Source organism: Thunnus albacares, chromosome 18, assembly GCF_914725855.1.
Source record: "Thunnus albacares chromosome 18, fThuAlb1.1, whole genome shotgun sequence".
Lineage (NCBI taxonomy): Eukaryota > Metazoa > Chordata > Actinopteri > Scombriformes > Scombridae > Thunnus > Thunnus albacares.
The window spans coordinates 3,538,234-3,562,627 of NC_058123.1; the positions used below are offsets into that span (position 1 = coordinate 3,538,234).

Here is a 24,394-nt window from a genome sequence, read left to right on the forward strand (position 1 = left end):
TAAGCCGCTCAGCCTGAACATTTCCTTCCTGCTCTTTTTGTTTGTTCACACTCATGATTATTCACCAACCGACTCCTCCGTTGCCACACACATATTCAAACCCCACAAACATGTAAATCGGTGTATCATCACACTAACTCCCTCTTTTATCTACAATCTCTCTCACTGAAGGTTTAATGAGGGCTGTTTCCTGTTGCATTTATAATCTCACCCATGCACTTTTCAATTCTTTCTCTGTAGGTCTGGGCAGTGATTACCAGTGGATCGGCCTCAACGACAAGATGTTTGAGAGAGACTTCAGATGGACTGATGGCAAGACGATGGTAAGACTAATGTCTAATGAGAATATTTATCTATAAAATGTCAACTAAGCTTTGTATTTTGCTTGCTGGCTGTGCATTTTTTTTACATTTTTAGACATGCTAGTGGCGTGACTCTACAGACAATTTCGTACATTGCAGGTAGAGCTGAAACATCTAATCACTTCATCAAATAATTGATCAACAGAAAACTAATTGGCAACTATTTTGATAATTTGTCGTTTCCAGCTTTTTAAATGTGAAGATTTGCTGCTTTTCTTTGTCGTATGTTGTAATAAAAACCCAAATATATTGAATGTCCAAAGATATTTAATTTCTTTTAGGTTTTAGACTTTTAGGTTGGAAAAAACAGGCAAATTTGAAGAAGTCACGGTGGACTTTCTGATATGTTTATACAGCAGCAAACATTTCTGGGTGTCCAAGGGAGAGGTTATAGTTGTTGACTAATGACTAATACATTAATAAACACTTATTCCTGCTTATAACTACAAAATAGGGGAATTTAAAGTAAAGTGTTCCTTTGACATCTGTTTAACTAAAGAGGGAAGTTTACTGCACTTTACTTTTACAACTTCAGCCTTCTCCTGTTTAGTTGAAACAAACCAGAAACATGAATCACATCACTTCCTGTGTGCCAGAGATGCTGCGCCGCATAACTCACCGACAGCAAAAGAAAAAAACGTGGACATTTATTTGTCTGAAAATGTCAGATGACATCATCGAATACCTGAATGCATACTGCTCTGCATACCGTCTCTCCGCACCAACGCCTTGTGCTCTTATTCATGATGAAACAATCTCGCACACATGCGTCGTGGGTCTCAGCTGTTGAAGCATGTGAGCGGAGCTGTGCAGCGAAAAAACAGGGTTGAGATGAGAGCAGAGAGGCTGAAATGTGATACTGGTGGGGAACTCTGTTGTTGTAATGTGTTATCATTCAGAATAGAGGCACACCCTGACTGAAGCTCATACAGCAGAGTGCATGTTCAGTTCTCAGCGGCTGTCCATGCATAGTCCATACATGTAGGCAATGTGTTGGTTTCTGTGTCATTTTAAACAAACTAAAGCAGCATATTTGTGGATGTTCTCCTGCATACAAGCTGCAGAAAGCAGTTTGTTTAGATCTGTGGTGTTGGTCGTCCCAGTAGCTCCACTCGCTGGTGTCTCTGGTGAATTACATCCAGTCACATATGTTCTCCTCCAGAGGATAGGTGGTCATTTCACAGCCCCCTTATGCAGGCATGTATGGTTTAGCAGCATCAGTATCAGCAGGATAATCTTGGAAAGTAGTCGCTCACGTCAGTCTTTCAGTTTTTAAAGGAAATCAGGAGTTAATCACTGAACTGCAGGTTTATTGAGATGTTTATTGGGTGTTTCACAGTGAAAATGTGTGTTCTAACAGCAATACGACCACTGGAGGCCGAACCAGCCGGACAGCTTCTTCCAGTCAGGAGAGGACTGCGTGGTGATGATCTGGCACGAGGGAGGACAGTGGAACGACGTGCCCTGCAACTATCACCTCACCTTCACCTGCAAAAAGGGAACAGGTGCCTGATATTTTACACCTAACAGTCGGTTTACTCATCACAGGGAGAACGACTCAGCCTCACAAAATCTAACCACAAGGGCATGTATGAATATGGGTATTCCATGCAGCTATTGAGTTGCATTATGGGAAATGTAGGATACAGTGTTTTTGGACTCATACTAGCTTTTTTTTTAGTTTTATTTATTTACACTTACAGAAAACACCAAGATATATATAATACATAATTGACAGACAGGGATTGTGCTGGTGACATGGGCTTATGAAGGTATCTCACTAAAGAAAATTAAAAAATAAGGAAGAAAATAAAAACACGATTATAAATATAAAGAGACTGAGAGTCAGGATGTCTGCTTCGATCTGTCACAAGTCCTCCAGCTTTATGGAAGCACAATACTAAGTTGCTTAAATACTCTTTTAAGGAGTCGTACTGGTGATTTTGCTTATTTTAGTGTTTAAACTACAAATCATATGTATTTCACATCAGTGCCAACAATTTTCCAAAGTATGTATTAAGGTTTTAGATTCTTATCCTTGTTTTCCGGGCAGCCTTTTTGTTTTCTGTTTATTTCAGTTCACTTTACAAATCAATTGGCGTCCAACTGGTGATCAACTTGTAAAAACTCTGAAAGTTTTTCTTTTATCCAGGCAGGTTTCTGTGAATGTACTATGTGATCAATCATTCAATCAGAGCTGCAACGATTAGTTGATTGACTATTTTGATAATCGATTCATCGATTCAGTCACTTTTCAAGCAAAAATGCCAAACTTTCCCTGGTTATATATATGAGGATTTGCTGCTTTTCTTTCTCTTGTGTGACAGTGAATCGAATATCTTTGGATTTTGATTGTTCGTCGGACAAAACAACCAGTTTTATAACCAGTTCATCACCTTCAACTCAAAGTACCTTGTGATGATTGGATGATTGAAAATAATCATTAGGTTCAGCCCTACAATCAATCACCTGCTCCTGACACATCTCATCTCGTTATCAATGTAGTTATTAGATGGTTTAAATAATCTTCTCACTCATTAAATACCTGGTGTCTACTGTGTGATGGAGCAACACTGCTTGTTCTTAAATAAATCTGAAATCATATATTTTTTTTAAATGACATAATTTTGCCTCCACTATAAAACAATGTGTAAACAGCTTTGAATTTAGAAACTTTATCTACCAAACTACTGTATAGCATTAGAAACATGGTTTGCAATAATATAAATTACATATAAATTATTAAAGCTGCAACGACTAATCAGACAGAATATTAATTGGCAATTGAATCATCATTTTTAAAAGCAGAAATACCAAATATTTGTTGCTTGCAGCTTCTCAGATTTTAAGCTTTTCGATGTCCTTCATGACAGGAAACTCAAAATCTTTTTGTTTTGGACTGTTGATCAAACAACATAACACATCTGAAGACGTGTCTATGAGCCTGAAGACATCGTAACAAGCATTTTTCACTATTTTGTGACATTTTACAGACAGAAAACTGATTACTTGATAATGAAAACAACCAATTAATTATTTGCAGCTTTATAATTTATAGATAATGTGCTAAAACATATCAAACTATTAATAAAGTCCTTTAATACATGCATGTATTTTTAGCATCATAAATATATTTTCTTGTGTTTTCTACCCTCCAGTGTCGTGCGGCCAGCCTCCAGTGGTGAAGGAAGCTCGAGTATTTGGAGCCATGAAGCCTCGCTATGAGATCAACTCTCTGGTCCGCTACCACTGTAAACAGGGCTACATCCAGAGATACACGCCCACCATACGCTGCCGTGCCAACGGCCAATGGGACGTGCCCAAAGTCACCTGCATGAGTCGTGAGTCCTGACTTTAAGCTGTAGGACTTTGTGTACTTTGGTTTAGTTTTCATTTTTAACACTCTTTTCCAATTTGTGTCATCAGCCGCAACCTTCCACAAGTCATTTACTCTCCGGCGCCGCAACAACCAGTACGACGGGCAGCAAAACAGGCACTACGACAACCATCACATCCATCACACCAAGAGTCATCAGAAACACCGTCAACAGGGGCAACAGCAGAATTACGAGATCCTCAGACAGCTGCTGAGAGAAAAGAGGCAACACGGCGTCCAAACACACAACAAGTATCAGAAGAGACACTGAGTCCCGTTTGTGGTTTTGTAAATCAGTTTCGTGTCGGCAGCCAATCAGCCGACCGGCCGTGTCGGACCAGAGGCATCGATAGACAGAGTGATGCGAACTGTCTATCAATGGCTCTCTCCAAAGAACCAGGGAGATGTTTCATCACTACATTGGCTCCATAAAACACTCCAGGATCTGAACCCGAAACCCAAGCAAGGATTTAGTTTCCTCTGTAAAGTTAGATTATATCAAATCTCCCCTACAAACATTGAAGACTGGTGCCTTAGAGGCTTCACTGTGTGCTACACTTAATATTTAAACACCACACAGGTGCTCTGTGAGACTTCAGTCAGTCTATGTTCCCTTTATCCAACAACGAGCCATGCCTTCTGTGAAATCTTATTTAATTTAGGAAAATAAGGCACAAACACGCCAAGCAGTAAGTCTCACAACCAAAACACAATGTAGTATTATTTGTTTATTTTTTTATATCAGTTAGTCCAGAGCCCTGTTCTTCAGTTGTGTATCTTCATTAATCCAGGCCAACATGTTATCAGGCTGAAATTATATTAATTGTTAATTCAGCTGTTAATGAGTAGACTTGAAAACACTGCGAGGTACTGGTGAGGAAATGGTTTCTTCTGCAGAATCCAGCAAAAGCTTCAACATACAAACGGTGTTCAGTGAGTGATCACGGTGTCAGGTCTAGTAGGATTTCAGGGAATATTGTTGATTATTGTGATATTTTTACCGTCGATAATCGCCACATGAAAATTTGATACCGAAAGCGAAAGTTTCAGCTCATTGTGTATCTGTCCGGCGGCAACTTTACTGTTTTTGGTTCACTCTCAGCGCTCTCATAGCGTCGTTTTTTGGCCGCAGCAGGCAGCTGTTTTCAGAGAAAAAGGTTCTAAAAAGCCGCTGCACACTACCTGCTCAGCACCAAATGGCAAACACGGGTATCTGTAGACTAGCTGGTGAACATAGTGGAGCATTTAGCAGCTAAAGAGCCAGATATTTCCCTCAGGAGTTGGTAGAGAGCAGAAACAGAAGCTAAAAAAGAGTGAATATTGGACTGTTTGCTAATAAGTTCAACATATCAACTTCAAAGGTGATAATATGTCAGTGTTCATATCAGTTTTCACTCTTATTCAAGTCCTTTAAGATGAAGGAATTAAACCTCTAACAGTGTTTAAAGAACCATGTCGGCCAGATGAGAGTTAACAGGATCATTTTAGCCTGATAGCATCACGTTAGCCTGGATTAGCCGCACCATATTTGACGGGACCAATTAGAATTTAGATAATAAGTAATGTTAAGACTATAAAAAGCAGTTTGTCCAGTTTCAGCTTGTTCTGCTTGTTCTGACCCATTTTTATGTACCCATGTAGATTTTTGTACAAAATGTTTTAGCAGAGAAAAGGATTTTTAAAGGGAGATTTACAGAGCAGCGCACACAGATAAAGTGTGGATTATTATGAATGTGTGGAGAGTCGTGCTGCGGCTATTAATCATAGGATATATAATATAGATACTATATGAAGCCATATGAATTTAACTTATTGTATACTTTAAAACTATGAATGGACTGTGATATTAAATAAAGGTCATTGGAACTGAAGTGATTCTGTTAATGATGACTTCCTTGCTGTTTACAAGATTCCCTCGTGTTGTTTCTTGCAGAGAAAACATCCGATTGCGCAGCACATATAAAAGTATGTTCACTGCAACGTTAGCTCGTCGTTAGCTGTTGATGATGTTTGTTTTGTTTTTTTTTTAATTCAACGCCAAAATGCTCCTGATTATTTTAAACACTTTCTACAACACTGAGTTAAGTTTTTGGAGTGTTCTCAGACAGAAGAACAGTAGATGTTGCTGTTTACAGATCTGGAATCTGTTTTTTGGTTTTTTTTTTAATCCAACAAATAAGGGAATGTGAAATGTGAGTGCATAGAGGAAACATGCTCAGAACGGGCAACAATGATAAGATTTTTTTTATGCATTTTATTTCTTTCCTTTGATGTTCTTCATACATTCTCCTTTTATATATATATTGTTCGTCAGTGTATATGCATTTTAATGCTTTTCTACTCCATGTGGTTTATGGGGTTTACTGTATCTGTGGCACAAGAGCTTTTATGTAACCATTGTGTCTGTTACTGTGAGTGTCTGTCATCCTGTTTTTCATTGTCAGCTATGTGTGCAATAATAGGAACCATTAAAACACAACTTGTCCTGTTTGTGCAGTTTTACTTTGTACCTTTATTTAAAAGATAAGGCTGCTGTTCTTCTTTATTTTTTTTTATAATTTTCAACAAATCCCATGAAAAGAGCAAAACCAACAATGTGTCAGAAGCTCATTGGTTCCAACTGAAGACATACGTTTTTAAAGCTTCACTAATCAATATTTTATATTAAGAACAGATCGAATGACAAAGTGAAAAGTGTTGTTTGTAGTGAGAAACATGCAGAGAATTATCACCCATCGCTGCAGTTCTCTCAGCTTTACGGAGCCTTTTAGCGTCTTAGTTTTTACAACCTGGAACCACAACTCTCTTTAATCAGTGCTGTTTCAGCTGCAGCAAGCAGCTGTTTTCAGGTAAAATACAATAAAAATGTAAAATAGAATAGAAATTACCACCAAATGTTCAAAATTGATGTTGGGCCATCTTGCAGTTCATTAAAACATTTGCTCACCACATATCAAAAACACTAACAGCAGGAATACTCCTAATGAAATGCAAAAACACCTTAATAAAAAGATTAAAAGTCTCCCTCTAAACACAATCATGTTTGTCTTCTTGTTCCCTCAGTTGGATGTTTGTTCTTCTTCTCTGTGCAGAGTTTTGTTTCACATTCATCTGTTCAAAGTTTCTCTGAGTTCATCTTTAACCCAGAAGAATCTATAAAAAAATATCCTTGATTTGAACTCATGAAGTCTCAAAGTGAACATCCTGGTGCAGTCATGTGACAATGTGTGAATCTGTGTACCCATGACATCACTTCCATCACTTCCCAATGCCTGGTCAGCAAATGTGACAGAACTAGCTAATTTAAAAAAAGTTTTTTGTTACTAAAGGTAAGTTTCAACCCATTTAACAATTCTGATGCTTTGATAAGACGTCCTGTATTACATTTAACATGTTCTGACCACATTTCTTTAACAAACTGATATAAAACAAGTTAGGGAAATAACGTTATGACATATATGTTACATTACAGATCTTTGACACTGAAGGTAGAATTTCAAAAAAAAAAATCAGAAATGTGTTCCTTGTGGTCCATTTGGTCTGTTTTATATTCCCCATAATTTTCTTTAAGGAGAAATGGATTCTTATGGGTTAAATCTCAGTTTAACACGTGAACCTACAACCAGGATTTGTGACATCACAACCAGTTTGGAGCCAATCGTGGTCCAGTATGCAACTTAGACAGGTGTGATGTGGAAACTTGAAGCCTCCAGAGCACAAACACTGAGAATGGACTTTACAGTGAAGGAGGAGACATCTGGTGTCCAGCAGGAAAACTTTACAAATTAAATACATTTGCATATTCATAGATTCTGGATTTTTAATGAGGGAGAAGGAGGAGATGCCATTTTAAGGGTTTTAACGAGGCTATTGAACACAACTTCTTATTCAAAGCAGATAATTTTTAGAGGTCTTTAAACGTATGTCTGGAGGGGATCTTTAAAATTGTGTCTGTAAGACAAATGGGGGGATAAATGACTACTTATATACACCTTTATAGCCATAGTGGAGCATTTAGCAGCTAAAGAGCCAGATATTTCCCTCAGGAGTTGGTAGAGAGTAAAAACAGAAGCTAAAAGAGAGTGAATATTGGACTTACATTCACCAGGTGGACAGAAACACGACTCCAAATGAATGATAATGTTGCTCCGTAACTGCTGGATGCAAAAATAAGCAACTGTTTGCTAAAAAGTTCAACTTATCAAATAAGAAGGGGATGATATGTTAGTATTGTGCCCTCAAGTGGCCAAACAACAATTCACACAACTATAAAAACAGCTCACAAATATGTAGTTTCAGTTCATTGTAGTTTTTAACAAACAAAAAGGAAGAAATAGTGTATTTGTTGGGGACTATTTTCAGCAGTGAATGAATCCAGATTTGGTGCTCTAGTGAGCATTTCTGTCAGCAGGACGGTGTGTGTGTTCATGATGATGAAGGAACATGACACCCAGTGCAGCGGTGTGGCTCACTGACGTGTTTTTAATAGTTTTTGGACACAGAGGAATAAGATATATCAGGGTTCGGATACACACACAATACTTGTTAATAGATCAGTTCAGTGTTTGGTCTTTTACTGTGAATAAAAATACAGAATATCATGCTTATCCTTTATAATAATAATAATAATTTATAATGCAGCCATCATCCAATTAAATTGTCAGCAGATGGCGCCTCCTGAACTCTGAGTTTGAGTAAAAATATATATAGTAGGGATGTGCAGAGATCCCAGTATTTGTATTTATATCTGTATTTGTTGAGGCAGCAAAATTATTTGTATCTGTATTTGTATTCGAATAAAAGTGGAAAGAGGTTTAAAAATCCAGTTTTTGTTTTTATTGCACTTTTAATTTTAGAAAATTAAAGTGTTACAATAAGTGTTCATGAATAAACTACCTTATGAAGGAGGTCCCCACACCGGGTCTTTAACTGGAGTCTCCCAGATCATAGACGACTGTGCTGACTACTGAGATAAAACTTTACTCATCACTTCACTGCAGACAGACCTCTACCTATTTATACACCCATAACACAGAGACAGCACACCATGTAACATGTAGGGAGGAACTTCAAAGGCAATTCTTGCTTTGCACTTTTCACTGTCATTGTCTATTTTTTACAACCTAACTTTGTGGAAAGGAGAAGAGGAACAACAGGTTATGGAGAGTCCGTTGGGAGTAGTTCAGCTTTATCTCTGGGGAACACCCCCAACAAATAATTTTTAAAATATTTGTATGAAACAAATATTTGTATAAAACCCACTATTTGTGCTTTGCTTAATAATGTATTTGTATTCTAGCACACCCCTAATATATAGTGTCATGAAAAGTAGTTCATATAAAAAGGACAAACTTGGTGCTTCCTTTTGTTATGATTTGGCGCTATATAAATAAAATTGAATTGAAATGGAGATTTTCACTTTTGTAATATTGTAGCAAATATAAACTATACTTATTTGTTGTCATTTTCTTCATTCAGAGTCAATGATTGCTGATAAAAGGTGGTCCGACACACGTGTCAGCCTGCCTCGCCACATTCAAACAAACACGAGAATATTCGAGAACACGTCACCAACATGTCGTCACTCGTTTCTTAAAACAGTCCCATGCTTTGGCAACATGACGCCTCACAGTTACAAAATCAACTGAGAGCAGCTCCATGAATGGCCTTGGTGTTTCTGTCAAGAAAACATTTGTATAAGAGGCGCCCCTCCCTTTGGAAACACGGTGAGCACATTACCGCATCTCTCAGGAACTAACCTGGCACTCTCTGCAAACGGCCTCCTAAAGTCAATTACAGCTCGGCTCCGGCTGACGTGAACTTTGCTGACTTCTATTTTCTTTTGCAAACTGCAGTGTGATTGCTCATAAGTTGTCGTGATGTATTTCGAATAGTAGCTGAACTCAGTGACGCCTGTGGAAAGAGAGTCAGAGAGGCAGAGTCATGGCTTGTGTACTGTTTTATTGTCATTTTTGTCTTTGGGTCCCTAAGGTTTCCTTGTATGCTGCAGTTATTAACAAGGCTCCTGATGAAGACAGTTAGTCAGACAATACACAAAAGAAAAGGCAATATATCATTTTGTTTCTTTTAAAACCTTTACATGAATAGTTTGACATTTTGGGAAATATTGAGAAATACTTATTCGCTTCCTTGCTGAGAGTTAGATGAAAAGATTGATACCACTCTCATGCCTGCACACTAAATATGAAGCTACAGCCAGCAGGAGATTAGATTAGATTAGATTAGCAAAGATCAGATCACAGAGAAGGATAATTAACTGGCAAAAAACCCCAAATGTCGTTTAAAAACATTTACCATTTTGTACTCAATTTCCTAGAATGAACAAAAGATCATCTGGATGAAATAAAATTACGCCATTAGTAGGGATGTACAGAGGGCCCAGTATTTGTATTTGTATCTGTATTTGTTGAGGCAGCAAAATTATTTGTATCTGTATTTGTTGAGGCAGCAAAATTATTTGTATTTGTATTCGAATAAAAGTGGACAGAAGCTTAAAAATCCTGTTTTTGTTTTTATTACGCTTTTAATTTTAGAAAATTAAAGTGTTACAATAAGTGTTCATGAAGCGTGTGTCAATAGTTCAGCTTTATCTCTTGGGAACACTCCCAACTCTGGGACTGATGTCCAAATTAGGAAATGTGCGTCATGTAGCAGGTGGATGTGACTCCCCTCGTTGAGACCTGCTGATAGACGTCACAGCGGAGCAGAGGAGAGACACTGAGATAGCGATGTAACCGACCTGCTCTCTGGTATTTGACATGTTTTATTTTTCTTCCTGAAAACAAATAATTTTTATAATAAATATTTGTATGAAACAAATATTCGTAAAAAAAAAAAACAAAAAAAAAACCAACAATATTTGTGCTTTGCCGAATAATGTATTTGTATTCGGGCACACCCCTAGCCACTACCACTATCACTAGATGATAAAAAAGATTTTTATCTGTTTCCAAAGTTGTACCTCTGTTCCCGAATCAAACCAAGGAATCGCAACACAGGGAACAAGTTAAAGGTCTTTTTTTTATCGTGCAATGAGCAGAATATTTCTTCATCCTGATGGTTAGATGAGCCTTTGAGGATTTTGGAAATACTTTCAGAAAAACGATGAGTGGGGTTTTAAAACATTGCTAGTTAATTATCTGCTAGAGACATTGATGTTACCTCTGTGACCTGAGTGTATGCTAATACATGTCAGGCACAAACTGGGGCTAGGCTTAGCTTAGCATTAAGGCTAGAAGCAAGTGGACACAGATAGCCTGGCTATGTCCAAAGTACAAAAAAAAAAGAAAAAAAGCCCACTAGCACCTGTTAATTTACTAATCAAGATGACAAGTTGTGGTTTTACGGAGAGTGACATGCCGTAACTATTTCCTGGCCGGGAACAGTAACTTCCAGTTGCACTCCTCCAAAAATGTCAAACTATTACATTAACAAACAGACATTTAACATTGTTTGTAAATTGTTTACAATGACTGAAAATAATACAAGTTTAAGAGGAACAAATCTCTTCAGTACTGTGTTCACTTCACAGCTGTTGTTCTGTCAAACCAGAGTTGAATCTCACTAATTCTTACAGAAAGCTATTTTTACGAGTCCGTTCTTCAGCGATAAGTGTAGCAGGACTCAGTGGCTTGTCAAAGGTGGAGCCAAGTAAAGCTAAACCTACCTCAGCACCAGTGGATGACCTAAACCAGTGTCGGGGGCCAGCTGGGACTGTGCTCAGTGAGCTTAGACTTGATCAATGTGCACCGTTTACCGGGTGATACCCTTACATGGAAGAAGCCCTTAGTGCCTCCATGCAGGAATTATTGGTATTTTTGGATGTATTGTATTTCTGTCTCATTCAGCAGGCTGGTGCAGGTTGGCTGATCGCCTGCTGTGTCTGCATTCAGAGACAGGTCAGCCGGTGCAGAGCTGAGTCCTGCAGAACTTAGATAGCGATCAGTTGGCGAGTTGCTGCCAGGAAGACCAGCTTCATCCCAACTGTGACCTCAGCTCTCCGTACGTCACTCACAAAAATTTCCTCCATGCAAACCTCAAGGGGAAAAGTTTGAGACGTTAGTTTTTTATCCGTCTACAGTCTGCATAGAATGATCAAACACAGTGATCGTTTTGTTTCAGTCTTGGACATAAAATCTGCTCAAGTGTCACATTTTGATTATTTGATTATTGTTGTTTTCAGACACTAAAAATTACATTTTAGTCTTGTTTTCATCAGTTAAACTTTAGTGTAGTTATAATCATGCCTCTGTAGCATTCTCAAACCAGACCTGTCGCCATCTTTGATGTGTGGTTGTCATGGTTACAGGTGTTGTTCTTGCATAAAAGGCATTGTTTACTTGTTTAAAGTGCCCATGAGTCACTCCATTGGAATATAGGTGTCATTCTAAAACTTTGGCTATTTGAACCATGGATGTATGAGCTGTATTAGTATTAGGATGTAAGAACTGGATACCAGGCTCCAAAATGGTTCCCATTCACTTGAAGGGTAATTGCTTGCCCAGTGAATAAGCCAAAATAGATTAAAAATTGGCAGCCAGACTGAATGTCGGCACCGTATCAGCTCTTAAACAATACGCTCACTTGTTTAGCTTCAGACCAGCCGTCAAAACGTCAGATAACGTGAACGCAAAACAATTCCTTTAGCAAACATCAGGGGGAAGATTTAGATGGTTGACTGCTGACATTAATCCTGCTTTCATTCACACTGATAGCTTATAAACTAAACAAGAGATAGCTGACGGAAAGTAACATAAACGTTACATCCATAGCTTGATAATGTTATTTAATGTTAGCTTACCTTTTTATTAAAGTCACAGTGCTGACATAACTTCCTCGTCTTGTCTAATTTTCAGTGGGATTGTAGATACATTTCATACATTTAGTCCATAAATCTGTTCCTTCCAATCATTACATTGAAACATTAATTAATTAATGTTCATTCATCTGTCATTAACATTATTGTTAAGGTTTTATTCCTTGCTACAAATTTTCATACTTTTTGAGGCTTTTTTCCATCAGTAATTTCTAATTTTATTTAGTTGGTCCCAGTATTTTTCACTGTGGTTTTTGTTTGACAAAGTTAACACTGATAAAATTTGCAAAACCAATTTTTAAAGGGCCAGTGTGTAAGATTTAGTGGCATCTAGTGGTGAGGTTACAGATTGCCCCCCCCCCCCCCCCCCCCCCCAAGTGTGTAGGACAATGTACGGTGGTCACAAAACGAAAACTGCGAAAGGCCCTCTCTAGAGGCAGTGTTTGGTTTGTCTGTTCTGGGCTACTGTAGAAACATGGCGGTGCAACATGGCGGGCTCCGTGGAAGAGGAACCGCTCCCTCTGTAGATATAAAGGGCTCATTCTAAGCTAAAACAAAACAATTCTTATTTCCAGGTGTTTATACACTAATTAAAACATACTTATCAATATTATATTCCATTGCTGCCAAGTCTGTTCTGCTAGATGCCACTAAAATCTACTCACTGCACCTTTAAATTCCAAATTTCCACACACCGTGTTGGCCACTATCGCTGTTTGTCAGTCCTAACCAGCTCTGCGAGCTAGAGAGCAAGAGTAAAATGGAGCAAGAAAGTCTGTAGAGGAGGGCTGAGGTCACAGATGGGGGTTATTCCTGGCTCTAATCATTCACTATAAGAAACTATTTGTATCAAAAATAGCAGTTTATCAAGGCGCTAGATAGATAGCGTGTGTGGAGCTACGCTGTGTGCTTGTAGAAGCTAAGTCATGCTCTGGAGTCTAAGTTAAAGCCAAACAGAGATGCAGCCACAAGGTCTAATTAACTGTAAAACTGCAGAGTGACAACACTCTCCAGCACAGGACTCTATCTATTTATGCCAGGCATTTTCTATTTCTGCACAGGATAAACTACTGTTTGCCTCCTCTTGGCGTCTTCTATATGTTCAGTGCAAAATTTCACATCTTTTTATTTTATCATTTTTAGGATTGTGGCGTTCTTGTTCTATGTTTTATGTAAACCTAAGAGACTTGGATAGACAGTTTGGCCAAAAAGACAAAAAAATAATAATCATGTAAATATTACTATATCAAAAAATAGTCATTAACAGATTTCTAGATAATCACATTCTACGTATTTAGAAAACATAAACAATGCTAAGAGTTGGATTTTCCTATTTCTTATTCGTTTTTGGTGATGAGACTGACACATCTGTATAAAAACATAAAATACTGGACGGTATGATGAAAGTACAAACTACCAGTCGTAGCACCTTGTAAAGTTTTGGACAGCAAAGATCGGTTTAGCATCACAGGTCAGATCTAACCTAATCTTCCTTTCCGTTTGTTTTCAACGGTGTTTCATGGCTTTGTTGTTGTTCCGGGTCCTGAACAAAAACAAAATAAGTGCCCAAAAGTATCAGTCCAACCACGAGATGTTTAGCTGTTAAACTCTCAGTTCCTTGTTTCATGCCGAGTCCGTTCTTGAATGACCGTATCGCTGTGGCTGTGTGATATCTTCCAACCCTCACCCCCCACAATAACCCCCCCCCTCCCTCTCCCCCTCAAAGGCATTGATTAAATAATATGAACCTTAAATATGTGTAAACTATCCCTCGTTGAATATCAGGTCCCAGATTACAAAGCAACATGACTCTGTCTTAATGTTTCCATGAAATAAAGCATCACAGTTTGAATGTGTTTCTTCATACCTCCTCTGTCTCTTTTTCACTCCACTAGTGTGTTCACTAGTGTGTGTGTGTGCATGCTAATTTGTGTATGTATATGTGTGTGTATGTGTGTGTGTGTTTGCAGGTTGTCAGTATGTGTGTTTGCAGCTCAGTTGTCGCCCTTGAAGCAGTAAACTCCGTACAGCTTGTGCTTTTTGTCGGGGAAGCCGCTGAACCTCACGGCAGCTTCTGTGGGACTGCAGCGCCGGCGAGGGCGGGAGATGGGATAACGGACGCTGCCGTCGGCCAGCCAACCGGCGTCGCAGCGGTCGTAACCCAGCAGCTTCCAGGCGGCGTACATCTGGCCAACCTTGGCGATCTGAGCGCCGTCTTTTTGACACGCTCTGACCGCCTCGTCGTAGGTCAACTTAGACGGGTGGATCAGGTAGTAGAACCGACCTGGGAAGACAGAAAAAGGAAGATGAGCACAAAAAACACATAAAAATAGGGATGCACGATATTATCCACACGTCATTTTCTGCCGATTATGAGAGGCCGATATGTCGGAGTCTGAATACGCTCAGTGAGTTTTATGGAAATGTGCTCATTTTGTAAAAAAAACAAAACAAAACTGGAAGTTTTTACCAGCCGATAGTGATACATTAAGAGGTTTCAGCCTCAGAGGACCATGAATATCCATGGAAAGTTTAACAGATATCTCTTTCCAGTATCTAATGAAGGTCTGAAGGTGGAGCTATGTGAGTGTCCAAAACTGGAACAGGTTCATCATCTGTAGAACATGAATGTGCTCAATAATTTATTTATTTTTTTGACCATTAGATTTTAATATCTTGGTGAAAAAAGTGGAATTTCTGACTTGATGGTGGTTTCATTCTTTGAAGACCATGAATATCCATAAAAACTGGACTGAAATCTGGTCAACAGACATCTGGACTTGAAGGTGGAGAAACTGTCAGATTTTGGTATTTTTTTGTGAAAAAGTTTTGGCACAATGTCGTCAGAGGAAAAGTCCAGCTGCCGCCAATCACATTAAGATTCCTCATCTGTGGAGCATGACTATCTCCTGGAAAAGAGATAGTTGTCCTTGCCCAACATTTAAATGTTTCCTGCTTGCATGACTGCAAATGAAAGAATCATCTTTGTTTTATAAAATAGAAGTGAAAATATAAAATAGAGGAATGTCCTATTCTTTTGTATTTGTGTTGTGTTGCACCTTTCCAATCACAGCCCAACCTGAAACATGCTGTTAGTAAATTCAAGTGAAAAACCCTCAAAACACACACATCAAAATACTCTGTTTAACCAAAAAGTTCCAGTAACTCTGGAACCAAAGGAACTTATTTCAGGAATTAAAAGTCATTTTTTTCTCTTACTGTTCTAAATTAGTTGTGAAGCCGACAGCAAAGCTTTACTTCATTTAACGACTTTTTGATGGTCTGACCAATCAGCTGGCTGGTTTTTATTGGACTATTGTCTTTAAACCATAGACTGCATAAAAATATGGACGTAGTTACCGTGACGTCACCCGTTGGTTTCTGAAGAGCGGTTTTGAAGCTAAAAGTGAGCCGCTCCGGCCGTCGCCATCTTGGCAGTGCGTGATGCTGCCTAACTCCCAGCCAATCAAAAATGGGCAAAGAGGCGGCCCGAATGGCTGAAACAAGCCACCTAGCGGCTGGCGGACCTGTCACTCAAAGCAGCCATGTCCTTCATTATGCATAACTTTACAGCTTAATAAAATTTAAACAGGTGAGTTATAAAAAAATTCACCCCCCGTACAGTTGTCATGAAAGAGGAAATTAGCTACAGAGACCAAAACCGTTGTTTGTACCAGGCTGTAAACATGTTTATTTCTGCTGTAAAGTTGGGCATTTTAACATGGGGGTCTATGGGGATTGACTCGCTTTTGGAGCCTCAAGTGGCCATTCAAGGAACTGCAGTTTTTGGCACTTCCTCATTGGCTTCATTTTAAAGCCCTGGAGGTTGCGACTTGGTTTAAACACACACACACAAACGTACACAAACACACAAGTACAGTATCCTCACCTTTGTAGTGGGAGGTGAAGCAGAACACATCGTACTGGTTCTTATCTTTGTCTCTCACGCCGTAGTTTCGGATGCCCGGCACCGTGTTCTTGCCTCCGCAGGGTTCTCTAGGGGTGGTGATGGGATACTGTACTGAGCCGTCGCTCAGCCAGCCGGCGTTGCACCAGTCCATCCCTCCTCGCCACGCGTCGTACAGCTGGTCGAAAGACGCCACGATGGCGTCCTGGTCACGGCAAGCCCGCTCGGCGTCGTAGAAATTGAGGTTGTAGCGACCCAGGCGTGGGAAGTAGGGGAAAAGAACACCTACATATAGAAGAGGAGAGCAGAGGAAGACTTTATACGTGTCTCCTTAAGTATTTGAGACTGGATGACTTTAGAAATTATTCACTTCTATTTTCACCATAAGTGAAATATTATTAGTCTTAATAATATTAAGTTATTATTAAGTTATACAGGTGCAGGGAAAACACATCCTAATAGAATAAAATTGTTATATAAAACAGTTTGTTGGTTGTATCTGAGGCCATTTGTCATCATTCCCGTCAACAAGTGAGGGCTAATAGAGTTACAGCAGCTTATGTTAATACTCATCTGGCAAAAAAATGACTAATAAACAAGAACATATCCTCTGTTTTACATCACTAGAATAGAAATGTACAAGTAACTGATCATTTATCCACACACAATAAACAGAAAGCCACTTCATCACTTCAAAGGTCTTTAAAGCCCTTTCACTTACATTTTCTTGTACAATATTATTATTAAATGCAATATAGTGTTGATAAGTGTGGCTGGTTGAAGCTCAACGAGGGCCTTGGCCTAACTCGTTTATGTTAGCTTGAGGAGGAAAACTTCCACTGGACTCCCATGTAAAAATGATAAAACAAGTATTTATTCCACAGTTTGTAGTATCTTCTTACAAACTGTACTACGGTAAGAAAACCGTGTGGCTCGGTCTTTACTAGAGCCTCAACTCTTCGAAACCACAGGTTCACCCTAGTATATCTCTTAAAGTGACAGTAACCTACTTCACTGTGTTAACAGAAAGCTTAAATAATGTTGCCTTACATCAACATCAATTAAATCAAATAATTATTAGCTGAACTTTAACAAATTACTATTAATTAACTTATTCAATGACATACATAATTTCAATTTACATCAATTGTTTAACAAAATGTAGACTCCACTTATTTACTGAACTAAACATACATAAACATAATTTGGCTCCCACAGTAAGTGTTATTAAAGTTAGAGCTGCAATGATTAGTTGCCAACTATTTTGATAAACGATTAATAGTCATTTTTTTAAGGAAAAAAGTCCAAATTCCCTGATTCCAGCTTCTTAAATGTGAATATTTTCCGTTTTATTTAGTCCTCTATGACAGTTAACTGAATATTTTGGGTTGTGGACAAAACAAGACATTTGACAGATTAATCATTAATGAAAACAATCGTTATGTGTCCCTAATTCAATTACAGGAGAACGGTTTGATCATAAACATAGAAGCAAAAGCAGATAATTACTGCTAACGACTTGGTTTGGTGTGAACTTTAACATGTGCTTTGTAAAACTTTGCCCCCTCAAAAAAAAAAAAAAAAACTGACAGCCCTGTTGTCATCCTGTGAGGTTTGTATTGAATCCTGGTATTTAACCTGATGAGTGGAAGCCAGGTCTCGCTGTGTAAGCACAGCTGCTTCCCTGTCAGTCTGGTGCCAGTGTGTTTGGCTTCGGGCAGTAATGGCCGATGTCTCTGGCTGCTCTCAAACATAATGAAGGTGCTCTGACACTGATGTACACGATGCTTACAGAACGCACCCGTCCTGACTTTCCCCCGAGCGGTCTCTGCCCACGCTGCTAAATTTAGTCTGACTGCAGCTTGTTACAGTACAGTGATGTTTAACAGCCCTTTTTTTATTTTTAGACCACACAGCCACATCCTTATTCTTTGACATTTTTTAAGAGATATCTCACTGAAATATCGCACCTTCCAGGTCAAGTGACACCACCACCGTCCCGTCTTCCAGCCCATCAATAACTTCACATTTATATTTCCCATAATCCTCCAGGGTGATATCTGTGATGACCAGAGACGCGTCCATCGGAGAGGATCCTTCTAGGTGGACGCGTCCGTGAAAACTGCCGTAACTCCTTTTGTGATAATCCATGGCGACAAAAACATCCACCTGAAGCAAGATAAAGAGAGGTCAAGATGCTGTGAAACTGTCCTTCATGTTTATTTGTTAACACATTAAAAAAATACAATTTTTAATAAAAGATTTAATGGTTTAATATGTCTTTTGTTTACTGAAAGAATCCTGACTTTACTTTTAGTGCCTAAAACTGATACTTGATGCATCAGTATGTCATCACAGATCCTCCATAATGTGTAATATAGCAAATAACCTCTTTCAGGTAGTCTGAGGTCAGTTTGGTCCACTTGATCCTCATCTTACGATTGGGTGCCAGCGTTTGGTCCCTCTGGATCTTGCACGGTAAGGTGGCGTTTCCTCCTCGCCGAGACACCACCTTCGACTGTTCTGCCATCACCGAGAGTCGAGGACCGTTCTCTGCAACACAGACACAACATCACACACTAAATAATAACACAGTATTATTTTAACAAATCAACTTCTAGGGTCTGTATATCTATTGTTCTGTATCTTATTTGCTGTTATACGAGATACAACATGTTAAATAGTGAACTTCAGAGGTGCTGGTAGGTGTATTTTTTACAGTCTTGCTGTTTCCATCTGCCTCCAGTCTTTATGATAAGCTGAGCACACTTAACACACAAACATAAGCTTAATGATATTCTGATTCATGATATAGTTCAGCATCCTGACGGGTCCTGACAATAAGGTCGCGTTTTTTCATGTAAAGCTTTGGGTTCAGGTTGGATTATTTTCTCTCACTGACTCTCTGCTAATCGTCTGTGTCGATGTGTGTCATGTGTTGCAAGTAGATACACAATGATCTCTGGGGAGCAGGAAGAGAAACAGAGTGTAGCCAATGTGTTAGCATTAGCTTGGTGAGCTAACAGTCAGTAAAAATCCCCAATGATTGGAGGAAGGCCGCTGCATTGTGGAGTTGACTAGTTAAACGACATAAAAATAATTGGCAACTATTTTGACAATCGATGAATCTTTCCAGTCCTTTTTCAAGCAAAAATCATGAAAAAAAATGCTTCACAGTTACATGTTCCAGCATCTCAAATGAGTATTTGCAGCTTGTCTTTGTCAAACATGACAGTAAACTGATCTTATCTTGTCTTATTAAGACAATTGAAGACGTCACCTTGGTCACTGAGAAGTTGTCATGGGTATTTTTTCACTTTTTTTGACATTTCATAGAACAAATGATAAAAATTATTGTAGTTGCTGCCCTAGGATACATCGTGACCTTGTTGTGAAAACAGATAAAAACCTCCACAACTCTTAGAAAGCATCATTTTGTGCCTTTACAAAGATCTGTTCTGTTCTGGATTATAAATGTTTGGACTTTCAGCTGGGAAAGTTGTTTTGAGTTTTACAGCCATGTTGATCTGGACCATAATCAGAAAAGGTGAAGTTAATCTACTAACCAGCGAGGCAGATAATTTATTATTTTGAGATGCTGCAGTGTTACATTCTGGTTGACTGCAGTGTTTGTATTGCTACTAAACCAACAGCTCATCAGCTAGTAGAAGTTTAACACTTCATGTTTGGTGCTGTGCAATTTTTTTGTGTGTGTGAGAAAGCCTTTTATATACAAAATAATCATATAAATTTGTTGTTAAAGAAGAAAAATACAGCCTTGGGTTGGGTCTGAAAGGGTACAGGCCTGGCTCAGGTCTACAATAAGCATCCCTTTAACATCGGGTAGTTCTCAGCTCATCCTCCTGGATCTGTGTGGTCTTTGCTTCTCAAGGTGAACTGAATCGATAACTATTATCTCCACTGGAACTGTTAAATAATGTCCTACTGCCTGGCAGCCTGCCAACAGAACAGCTTAACTTTAAATGAGAATATAAATACATGAGAGCATTTTTATTTGCACTTGAATGTGTTATTCTACAAGGTAACGCGTCCATATTTCAGTCAAAACCTGCTACATCCTGTTCAATCCTCGGATAACCTCCATCAGTAACAGTGCTTTCAGTTTCCCCTGCCTCCTCCCACGCTGTCTGACCACTGCAGCATTTCACTTCATCCGCTGCATAAGCATGTGAGCTTATCAGTTCACCTGACCAAACAGCTGATGGCACATTGATCCCGCTGTATGTACTGAGCTGTTAGAGGGAGAGAGTGTTTCTCCTGTGAACTGCTCCCTCAGTGGACTTCCTGAATCATCACACTGATGTTTGTCACTAATAATCTGCAGCATCAAGCCAATAAATCAAATGTGATGTGATAATGTGTCTTTTACGGTCACTACAGCTCTGACACGCAGTTAGTTAGTTAGTTAGTGTTACTAGTTCTTAGTTAGCAGTTAGTTGACTATTAGTTGGGTAGTTATTAGTGGTCAGTCATTATTAGTAAGTACAAGTAAATAATTAGCTATGACTTAGGAAGTTATTTGTGAGTACTAAGTTACTTTTTAGCTATTATGTAGACAGTTAGTTAGTTAGTTGGCTGTTAGCTAGTTAGTTTAGTAATTGGTTGGGTATTCGTTTTCGGTTAGTTAGTCATTCGTATTTAGTTAATACTTAGTTGCTACTAGTTCAGTAGTTATACAGTGAGTTAATTAATGGGTTACTACTTTTTAATTAGTTAGTTAGTTAGTTAGTTAGTTAGTATTAGTTATAGGAGTGTGCCTGAATACAAATACGTTATTTGGCAAAGCACAAATAGTGGTTTTTTTTATGAATATTTGTTTTATACAAATATTTCAAACTTCAATTTTAAACTATTTGTTTTCAGGAAGAAAAAAAGAGCCATGTCAAATACGTGCAGCGTGTCGGTTACATCACTATCTCAGTGTCTCTCCTCTGCTCCGCTGTGACGTCTATCAGCAGGTCTCAACGAGAGGAGTCACATCCACCTGCTACATGACGCACATTTCCTAATTTGGACATCAGTCCCAGAGTTGGGGGTGTTTCCCAGAGATAAAGCTGAACTACTGACACACATGCAAAATGCTCCCAAGGGACTCTCCATAACCTGTTGTTCCCCTTCTCCTTTCCACAAAGTTAAATTGTAAGAAAATAGGCAGTAAATGAAAAGTGCAAAGCAGTAATTGCCCTTGAAGTTCCTTCGTACACATTACACGGTGTGCTGTCTCTGTGTTATGGGTGTATGAATAGGTAGAGGTCTGTCTGCAATGAGTTGATGAGTAAAGTTTTATCTCAGTAGTCAGCGCAGTCGTCTATGATCTGAGAGACTCCAGTTAAAGACCCAATGTGTTGACCTCCTTCATAAGGTAGTTTATTCATTAACAGTTATTGTAACACTTTAATTTTCTAAAATTAAAAGTGTAATAAAAACAAAAACAGCCTCTTTCCACTTTTATCTGAATACAAATACAAATACAAATAATTTTGCTGCCTCAACAAATACAAATACAAATACTGGGCTCTCTGCACATCCCTAATTAGTTAGTTAGTTGGCTATTTTGGTTACTGATTAACGTAATGATCGGTCAGGTTGTGAGTTAGTTTGCAACTTTTGGTTAGCAGTTAATCATTAGTTACATTAGTTACTTCTTATTTCTCTTCTTCTTCCAAATTACTAAATACAACATAATTCTCTGTGCCATTTTCAAATTTTAAATGTAGGCAGTCATGGTTTAGTCCATATGCCATTATCATATTGGCAACACTTTACTTTACTGTATGTTCTCTGGACAGCAAAATGGATTATTTCACTCCCCCATCAGTTCTGGTCACTCGCTGCTGTCTACATCCAATTTATGTTTTTTTTTGTTGTTGTTTTTTTTAAAGGAAATTTTTAAATATACAGCATATCTTTATCCTTTCTGTTGTTGTTGCACTGCTGTAGACTGGGAGGAACAGCATTTTGTGTTCTTGTGTATCCAAATACACAAGAAAATGACAATAAACTAAATTTTGAATCTTGAATCTCCCTATTTAACATTTATAATCAGTATATAAACAGTAAATAAATGGTTAATAACACACTATAATGTAGTTATGATCAGCTATAAGTACATTTTAAGTGTTTATTAATATTCAGTATTAGTCAACAACAGTAACTTCTCCTATGAAAACATATTTTATATTATCACAACAACTGTGTTTTACTATATTGTCATTCATTATCTGTTTATACAGCAGCCTCCACTAATGTGTGTCCACAGGAGGAGTTATAGTTGTTGACTATTGACCATTTATTAACTGCTTATATACTGATTATAAATGTTAAATAGGGAGACTTAAAGTAAATTGCAGAACTCAGCTGTGTTTTTCTTACAATTTTTGAAGACTTGACGGGTACAAACTTTTCATCTGTGAGTACTGATAGCCACATGAGATAAATCTCTTATCTTGCTGAGCAAATTATTCCCCACATAGCAGTCTTATCACCAAGATAAACTGAGGAAACTAATGACACTGCAGAGTGAGTGTTGTGGTACGAAACACAGAAAAAGACACACCAAAAGGCCTCGCTTGATTCTGCACTAAAACAGAAAATAATAACGCGAATGACAGAAAACACACACTGTACACTCACCTACGACATAGATGGTTCTCGAGTGCTCCAGTTCAGGATACAGAGTGTTTAAGTTGTCTGCCACACCGAGCGAGATCAAAGCACAGATCAGCACAGGAATCATCTTCACTCACCAAACTGGGGGTCCGATCACTGCAGAGACAGAGAGAGGAGGTGGGAGGGTTATGTACTGTAAAATGATCCTTTAAGAGTCTTCTTGTAGTTATCAGTCAGCTATGTCTTGCATCAGTGTAAGACATAGAGAAAGGAAAAGTTCATATAAATTACAAGAATGTTCTGTAAATGCAGGCACAGTTCAGTTCGATAGTGTTTCTATCTGCAGTGCTGTTTCTCCCCCTGAGAGCTCTGTTATTACTGTGGGAGTGCAGAACAGTCTGCATCCTTATGACTGAACATCTGCACAAAACACACAGTTTAAAAATCAAACTTGTAACACAAAGACAAGGCATGACTACTCATATTAGAATTAGATTAGCATCATCGTCCTCTGTGCACAAACTGGATGTCCCACAAGAAGCTACATGCTACAGAGGACCACACATGGTACAGCTGAAAAACACACGCATGCAAGCGCACAGCATGAGTGTATACATACATATATATATATACAGTATATATACATACTGTGCAGTAAATAGTCTGTGTCATCCAACAGTGCGAGGAGGCAGCATGTCCCGATGACACTGACAATCCACAACTTGAGGTGGAAGGAATGTGCCACAGTGCAGCGTCACCCCCCCTTCCCCCCCTTCCCCTCCCTCCCTCCCCTCCATCACCACCACCCAACACCACCTCAGGCTTCATTCACACGCACACACACACACCGACTGCAGCACATCCTCTACACATTCTGATCCCCCCCAAAAAACACAGGGATTCACCATTTTACCTCCACTTGAGGGATGCATTTTATGGAAGTCCAGAGGTGCCGATATTAAAATAAAATCATTATAATCAAATTGAAATCTTAATTTCAAGATGTAAAAATTGAAATTTGAAAAAAGACTCAATAACTCAAAGAAAAACCCCTCAAAAATCAAACTTTCATTTTCATGCTGGGCTGCTGGAATGTCTGTAACTAACAAGCCCTCAAGGTTGTTCCATATATAATGTACTGTGTGAAAGTATGAAGAAATACATGTAAAACAAATAAAAATCCAATTTTCATAAAAGAATTGTAAACAAAATGATTTATCAAGAACAAACAAACTCACAGTTTATTAAATTAAGATTAAGTCAAGTATGGAGCTAGAAATCAA

The 24,394-nt window shown here is 38.6% G+C and overlaps 2 protein-coding genes and 1 long non-coding RNA gene across 4 annotated transcripts in view; 1 reads left to right on the forward strand and 2 right to left on the reverse strand.

The window, feature by feature from the left end:
- Positions 1-4,408, forward strand: part of LOC122968028 (versican core protein-like) — a 41,478-nt gene extending 37,070 nt beyond the window's left edge. For both annotated transcript variants that reach the window (XM_044332935.1, XM_044332936.1), the window contains 4 exons: positions 241-323; positions 1,723-1,867; positions 3,521-3,703; positions 3,789-4,408. In XM_044332935.1, the coding sequence (XP_044188870.1) occupies positions 241-323; positions 1,723-1,867; positions 3,521-3,703; positions 3,789-4,009 (632 nt within the window). In that variant the 3' untranslated portion in view covers positions 4,010-4,408. The remainder of the gene's footprint in view (positions 1-240; positions 324-1,722; positions 1,868-3,520; positions 3,704-3,788) is intronic.
- LOC122968095 lies at positions 1,767-13,057 on the reverse strand. Its single transcript, XR_006398749.1, has 3 exons — positions 11,426-13,057; positions 9,498-9,651; positions 1,767-1,850 (listed from the first exon to the last, which is right to left on the reverse strand). It is a non-coding gene; the product is annotated as an uncharacterized LOC122968095 (long non-coding RNA).
- A 1,242-nt stretch (positions 13,058-14,299) lies between these two features.
- LOC122968068 (hyaluronan and proteoglycan link protein 1-like) overlaps positions 14,300-24,394 on the reverse strand; it is a 35,405-nt gene continuing 25,310 nt past the window's right edge. The window contains exons 2-6 of the mRNA XM_044333016.1: positions 23,136-23,267; positions 18,871-19,034; positions 18,452-18,650; positions 16,464-16,766; positions 14,300-14,858 (exon numbers count right to left, since the gene is read on the reverse strand). Of these exons, the coding sequence (XP_044188951.1) occupies positions 14,569-14,858; positions 16,464-16,766; positions 18,452-18,650; positions 18,871-19,034; positions 23,136-23,238 (1,059 nt within the window). The 5' untranslated portion in view covers positions 23,239-23,267 and the 3' untranslated portion in view covers positions 14,300-14,568. The remainder of the gene's footprint in view (positions 14,859-16,463; positions 16,767-18,451; positions 18,651-18,870; positions 19,035-23,135; positions 23,268-24,394) is intronic.